Here is a 7121-nt window from a genome sequence, read left to right on the forward strand (position 1 = left end):
CGTCAGGCGGGCGCGTCCGCTCCGGACTGGGGCCCGGCGGGCAAGGGCGGGGCTTGGATTGGCCCCTCCCGGCCATGCCCACCGTGGGCGCGCGCGCGCGCGTGTGCCCTGCGGTCTGATCCCCAGCGTCAACCCTCGATGCGGGCGGTGGGAGAGGGGCGCTCAACGCCCAAGGCCAGTCTTTCGGCCTCACCTCCGAGAGCGTAATGGGTAGCTGGACGGTCGAGGAATCCATCCCTCTAGTTTCGAGAAGGCCACTCTCACTCCCAGTCAAAAAAGTTGTCCCCGTGGCGTGGCCTTAGAAGTCTCTCGCTCAGGTTTCCCACAGTTACTTTAGCCGTGACCAGCAGGAGCCGGCCGAGGGGTCTAGAAGGGAAGGTAAGTGGAGTGGTTTTGTTTTTTCACTTAGGTTGCTTGGTCCGCGAACAGGTCTTGCGTCCGTGATGAACTCAAACAGCCTGCGCTGTCATTTAACCTCTCCAGAATTTCTGGTGTTTTCTTAGGACTTACCTCAGAGCCCGCAACAAGTTTACTTAAACAGTCATAGCTCACAAGTATCTGGACATTTATTAAGGCACCTGGCACTCTTCCAGATGCCTTTTATATCTCCTTTAATCCTTAAAAGAACTATGAAATAGGTGCTGTAAATATTCCCGTTTTACAGACATAGGAACTGGGTCACACGTAATGTCTTTTGTTCAATGCCCCTCAGGTAGTGGCAGGGTACAGATTGCCACCCACACTACCAACTATATTCTATTGTCTCTTGAGACCCGTGTGTGAAACTAGCTACTGGAAGTGGGATTGATTTTGGAAAACAGCCTAAAGGTAAGTATTTGGAGTTATAGTTTATTACGAAGTATGTTCGTTTCAACACTCACAGGCACCTTATTGACACTCTGAAGTCATAATGAATTTGGAAAAGGCAATAACCCAAGGAGGAAAAATCATCATGTTACAAACTTCAGGGCTCTCAGGGGATGGGCTCTTCTGTATTATCCAGTAGCAGAGCCACTAGCCATGTGGCTACTGAGCACTTCATGTGGCTACTGAGCACTTCAAATGTGGCGAGTCCAAACTGAGACTGTAGGAGTAAAACACAAACTGGATTTTGAGGACTTTGTATGAAAAAAAGAGAAGAAAACCTTATTTTAAGGTGTTGATTACATGTTGTGAAAGTCGCTCAGTTGTGTCTGACTCTTTGCGACCCCCATGGACTATACAGTCCATGGAATTCCCCAGGCCTTCTCCATGGGATCTTCCCAATCCAGGGATCGAACCCAGGCCTTCTGCATTGCAGGCGGATTCTTTACCAGCTGAGCCACAAGGGAAGCCCAAGAATACTGGAGTGGGTAGCCTATCCCTCCCCCAGCGGATCTTCCCAACCCAAGAATTGAACTGGGAGGACAGCAGGCGGATTCTTTACCAACTGAGCTATGTTGAGATATTTTTAGATATATTGGGTTAAATAAAATGCAGTACCACAGACCGATGGCTTAAACAACAGAAATTTATTTTTTCACAATACTGGAGCCTAGAAGTGGGATCAAGGTGTCAGCGGGGTTGGCTTCTTCTGAGGCCTCTTACTGAGATGTTTGTTGGTGGATCAAGTCACCAGGTCTCCTAAATTCCAGTCTAATACTCTTTACTATTTAAAAGCCATTAGTTTCTATTTCTAGTATTGTTTTTTTATCCAATGTGAAGTTCTGGTCATGACAACTTTAGAAATATGTAATAAAGCTTAAAAAGTCTCTAAAGAGAAACAAATGAGATAGTCAAAAGGCTTAAGGATACATTATTTATTTATATCTCAACCTAATTCTAAAAGAAGATGGAGATAATCTACTAAGATTTTTAAAAAAGGATTAAAACAGAAAAATGAAAATAAGAAAAGTAAAGGCAGAAAAGGAGGATGGAACCAAGAACATGGATAGCATACAAAACATAACATGAGGTCCTAAACACTGGCTGGAAGTAGACCACAAACTGGGCCCTCAGTGGTCTAGCATCATATGAAAAGAAAAATAGACTCAGTTGAATATAAATTGTCTTTAAGGTAAAAACCAACCAGCAATTGAGGAAAAGCACAATTGGGTTCAGAGAAAATTTTCTCACATACATCCTTATATAGAACATTATGATCTATAAACACCCTTTACAGTATCCACAGCAATTAAATTTCATAGGGATTTTCATATGGATTGTCAAAGTATAATTCAGATAAAGCAGTTCTGCAGAGGTCAATAAAATGCCAGCTATGTACAGGGAAAATCTGGCTTAAACCAGGGACAAAATTAATAAACAGTACTCAGAGTACTTCCCAGACTCTATTCAGATATGACTGAAGAATAATGAAAGTAAAGCTTTTAGGAAGTTAAAGAAAAATGAAAAGAAGTCATGAAGGCCAGAAATGTATTCAAATTTAAGGTTCAGATGATTTTCCTATAGGAAAAGTTTCTTGAGTTACATCTCTTATCTTAAATCTCAAAGTTGATGTCATGCCTCTTAATCCATTGGTTTGCCCATCACAAACTAAACCCTTGGCCATCTACGGAAGAGATCAATTTAAGAATACTTATGTCTTTCAAAGAGGTTTTGTTTTGGAAAAAATGTGGATAGTTATTCCAGTTACACCTAAAGAAGACATGTAACCCACCCATGTTTCATTTCTTATTCTCTTCCTCACAGTATGCTATTAGATTAACTTTTTAAATTTTTAAAAATTAGACTGACTTTGGGCCCTAAATCATGTTTTACCTGCATATTTAGGGGTTGAAATAAATGCTAGCTTTTGAGATCTCTGAAAAACATTCATACTGCTTCTGACAAGCCTATTAAACACATAAATAGCACCTTGGGAACCCATGAAATGTTATTGCTCATGAAAGGAAACATGGCACAGAAACAAGAAGGAAAAGTGGAATAAACTTCTGGCTAAAAACTGCAGGGTATAAGCACTGGTGAACTGAAATAAAGGTAAAGGTCCACACTTTGATCTGAGATTGAGAGAGAGGTTGTAAGATGAGGCAAGGACTAGGGCATCGTGGCTGCCAACAGCAGAACACCCAGTCTGAACTCTGGTTCAGCACCTAGAGGAACAGAATAAGAGGCTACAAAGTGAAAACAAACTGATCATCAGGTGGTCACAGTGGGCTGGCAGTGGAGGAAGTCCTCAGGTTCCCGGATGGGCCCCAACTCCAGTAGAGGAGCTCAAGCCAGCCTTGGGTGGACCAGGAAGGACTCCAGATTACAGTCAAAGTCCTTGAAGAACATGGACTCCGATGATGGACTAGACTGGGTAGCTTGTGTCTCCAAGACAAAGTTCACTGGATGCTTCTGTAGGAGCTCTGGGTCAAAGGCCACACCCCGGAAGAAAGGGTGGACCTGGAAGTGATGCAAATAACGTAGACGGTGAAGGGGATTCTGGTGTAAGAGCTGAAGGAAAACAGAGCATGAAGGATGAGAGACTGGGATATGAAAGGGACGGAACAGAGAAGCTGGAAAAGGAGAAAGAAGTTCATGGATCTGTGGAGGGCAGGGAGAAGAACCCAAAAGAACAGAGATATGTAAAAGTGGGAGAAATAGGCTAATTTCGGGGCAGCAGTAGGAATAAAGGAGCTGTATTGGTAAGAGAGCAGCACTCTCTCAGAAGTGACCTGCTATGGATAGGGACGAGCTTTGGAGGATCAGCAACTCAGGTATAAAGTCTGAAGTGCTAGTTAGAAGGCAACTAGTGAGGGAGTACTTGATCAAGTTGGAACAGCCCCCATACCTGCCCACCACCAATAACTAATCAGAGGAATGAGGACATATCACTTCAGTGATAGGGAAAGAAGTGAAAGGTTTTTGTAGTGAAGTCGTGCTCGCCCTTACCTCGTGGAGCAGGAGTGAGAGCCCCTGGTTAAGAGAAGATGGGATCTCAGAGTCATAGTGGGTCACACTTGCCAACATGGCCACATGATCTCTCTCTGCTGGCACCGGGAACTGAGTTAAGGGGTGGGAAGATGTCATTGCTTAGTAAGAATAAGGGAAGATTTCTTAACATCTTCTTTCTTCCCACCAGAAAGCAACTCCTCTCTGCCCAACGTCACTACCATTCTCTCACCTTTCCAGTTGACAGAGAGAAAAGCAAGACACCCAGGGACCACCAGTCAGCAGCATGGTTGTAAGGCCCTCCACTCAGGACCTCGGGCGCTACAGATTTGAAAGATACTTGTCACTGAATCTGTTAGCATTCCTCCTGCCTACTGCTTACCCATCAGCTTTAGCTTCTCCCTCACCCATGTACTGAAGAGTGCCACAGATAGTATAGGCGCGGGCTCCTTGGGGCAGGTGGCGGGACAAACCAAAGTCTGTCAGTTTCAAATGGCCTGTGAAAAACAAGGCATCAGCACCATTCTGTTCCAACCCTCATCAGTCATGACTTATTTCCAAACTGTGGTGCCTCTTATTCTGGGACTAGAAAAAGAAATGACTTACCTCGTTCATCCAGAAGGATATTCTCCATCTGAAAAACCACAGGTGAGAAGTTATTATTCATTCTCTTCCTTTCACCCCTTTTTCATCATGTGTATTCTCAGCTGAAGAAGATGCCCTTGCTCAGCAGCCAGGTCTATACTTGGAGGGCCCTTGCCCAAATCCTTAACACCCACTAGGGTCCCAAGGTCAACTGTTCTCAGCAGCTCCTCCCACCTTCTTGGACCTATTGGAACATCTTACTGAAGTCCCTCCTCAGACAAAAACAAAACATTTAGTTACCTTCACATCTCGATGGATGATGCCCAAGTCATGGAGATAGCCTGTGGACGACAGCAAGCATGAGGGTTACTGAAGCTCTTTGTCCTTTCCAATCTCCCTGATAGCTCCCACCCCGTTTCTATCCCTGTGGACTTCAATTCTCTCCTGCCTCCTCCCTCCCTCCTTAATTCCTTCCTCATTTCCATTACCACTCCTGTTTCACTTACACAGCACCAGGATCAGCTCAGCAGCAAAGAGGCGGATGGAAGCCTCAGTCAAGCGGCCAACAGCAGACCACAGGGAGTAAAGATCTGTGCTGCAGTAGCTGCACACTGCAAAGCAGCAGAAGTCTGGGCAATATTTGGGGCCTCCTGTGCCTGGGTGCAAGGCATTGCATGCCTCCTGCCCAAACCGATGCCACCTGCTGTCCCCTCTCCCTTTGGGAGAGAGCAGTACTACAAGAAGGGGAACAGAGCAAAGGCAGAACAAGCCAAAGGGATGGGTAATCTCAGGTGGGGAATACAGCAAAAGTACCCTTGGGAATGAGGAGAGAAGCCAGTTACTCACTAATGAAGAGGTGTCGTTTTCCCTGCCAGCTGTCCCCCATACTGTGTACAAAAGGATGGTTGATCTGTCGCTATGGACAAAGAAGACAGGAAGTGAGGAACACTGAGGATCAAGGCAGCCAGAAGTCAGGCTTTACCTAGTTGTGCAGAAAGGAAGCTGCTGCCCCACCTCTCAGTTCAGGCTGCCTGCCTGGTACCCCACTACTAAGGAACACAGTGGATGTGCTGGAGAGTCTTCCCTCAGGACCTAGAATCACTCTACTGATAGCTGCATTTCCTGAGGTCTTCTGGTTACAGCAGAGGGAGGGGTCAGAGTCAGGAAGAGCAGGCTAGTTGGACACAAGAGGTGCTTTCTCCACCTGTAGTTTGGTTCTTCCGAAGATCCTTTCCAGAGCTGTGTGCATACTGCATACCTGGATGCTGACCTCCTCTTTGCACTGCCTCAGGATGTCCCTCTGTAGGACCTTTGCCTTGGGTACCACCTATAAAAGGAGAGGAGTGATGCTAGAGGGCAACAGTGGTATTATACTGTTTATTCCTCCCAACCTCTCTGGAATCAAGGCTGAGGCAGGGACTAGAGAATGTGGGAGTGCCTTGGTCCCTACCTTCACTGCAAATACTGCTTTCTGGCCACAATCTAACACCTTGAGGACTGTTCCAAAGGAGCCTTTAGCCACAAGGCCTAAAATCTGTACAGAGAAGTGGAGAACAGGGCAGTTGAGACTCTGTTTCTTGATTTCTCCTTGAGACTGAGACCCTTTCCAGGGATTCCACTGACCTACCTTTAGCTGCTGATGCCCACTAAGGGGCCTAATAGGAAATTCCGGCAGAAAGAGGTTGATGAACTGAGGCACTGGCCATTCAGGCAGCGGCTTCTCTACTAGTAGTGGGGCTGGCTCCAGGGGCTCCCGGTGCAGGAACTGATGCCCCCGTAGTCCCCACAGTTCTTTCACACCTGACCTTGTGGTCCCCACACCTGACCAGAGGCTCTTCCAGCCTTGGACCCAGGGGCCCCGGATGTTGCCACCCTGCTGAGAACCAAAGGAGCCACTAAACCTTCTGCCCCTGAGGCATTACAGGTTCTGCCCATCTTTAGCAGGCACTCCCTCAAATCTCAACCCTAAAGACATAGATTTGACCCAGGCAAGATGGCCACTGCGCTTGCATCAAGCCAAAGTCTGGATTTCCTGGACACAATGAAAATCCTCTAGGAAAGGAGTATTTGGACATTTCCCCCATATGGCATCAGAAATTCAGCCTGCACCTCTCAGTATGGGGCTGGGATAGCTACTTTGATACTAAAGCCTCCCTGCCCCACCCCCACAGTGGACACCACCAGTCAATTGCCAGGCCTCAAGCCTATGCCTCTTTCACCTCCCCTAAAGAAGCTGCCAGAGGCCCCACACCCTACCTTATGAGAAGCAGCCATCTGGGCATGGTGCCCCTGCCGGCAGCTCACTGCTCCCATCCCCAGCTTCTGCCTCCTCTCTCCTTCTGCTAAATCTGCTGTCCCAGTTACATAAGCAATTCCTCCCCCCTGTGCTGTTACACACAAGCCCCGCCTCTTTTCCTTGCTGTTCAAGACTAGAGAGGCAAATGATGCAGTCAAACCTCACTCTTATCCCCAAATCCTATCGCCCTGGTGAGGAACAGCTTAGAGCCAGGACTAAATATGTCAGCATGGGACCCATGTCACATTAGAGCTGGGAAATATCTGTGATACAGCTTCAGGCAGGAGGGAAGAAGCCACCCTCAGAGGGGCAGCTAGGATTGGTGGTTTCTTGGATCGATGGAGAGAAAAGGATACAGGCTGAAAGC

The 7121-nt window shown here is 46.9% G+C and overlaps 1 protein-coding gene and 1 long non-coding RNA gene across 12 annotated transcripts; one reads left to right on the forward strand and one right to left on the reverse strand.

Moving 5' to 3' along the window:
• Positions 1–83: 83 nt before the first annotated feature.
• LOC139177515 (uncharacterized) lies at positions 84–1968 on the forward strand. The gene is made up of 2 exons (XR_011561941.1): positions 84–378; positions 1301–1968. It is a non-coding gene; the product is annotated as an uncharacterized lncRNA (long non-coding RNA).
• Positions 1493–7012, reverse strand: RSKR (ribosomal protein S6 kinase related). Of its 11 annotated transcripts, none has more exons than XM_019981230.2 (12): positions 6715–7012; positions 6086–6334; positions 5909–5992; positions 5717–5785; positions 5305–5374; positions 4965–5069; positions 4759–4799; positions 4480–4507; positions 4281–4370; positions 4106–4194; positions 3874–3984; positions 1493–3435 (listed from the first exon to the last, which is right to left on the reverse strand). In XM_019981230.2, the coding sequence occupies exons 1-12, from the start codon at positions 6769–6771 to the stop codon at positions 3211–3213; spliced, it is 1218 nt and encodes a 405-aa protein (XP_019836789.2). In that variant the 5' UTR covers positions 6772–7012; the 3' UTR covers positions 1493–3210. The 11 variants fall into 11 exon arrangements, with proteins under 11 accessions (XP_019836789.2, XP_070628844.1, XP_070628847.1 ...); XM_070772743.1 differs by having other exon boundaries at positions 4965–5192; positions 5663–5785; positions 6715–6798; XM_070772746.1 differs by having other exon boundaries at positions 5909–6334.
• Positions 7013–7121: the final 109 nt, after the last annotated feature.

The sequence above is a fragment of the Bos indicus genome, chromosome 19, assembly GCF_029378745.1.
Source record: "Bos indicus isolate NIAB-ARS_2022 breed Sahiwal x Tharparkar chromosome 19, NIAB-ARS_B.indTharparkar_mat_pri_1.0, whole genome shotgun sequence".
In the NCBI taxonomy this organism is placed as follows: domain Eukaryota; kingdom Metazoa; phylum Chordata; class Mammalia; order Artiodactyla; family Bovidae; genus Bos; species Bos indicus.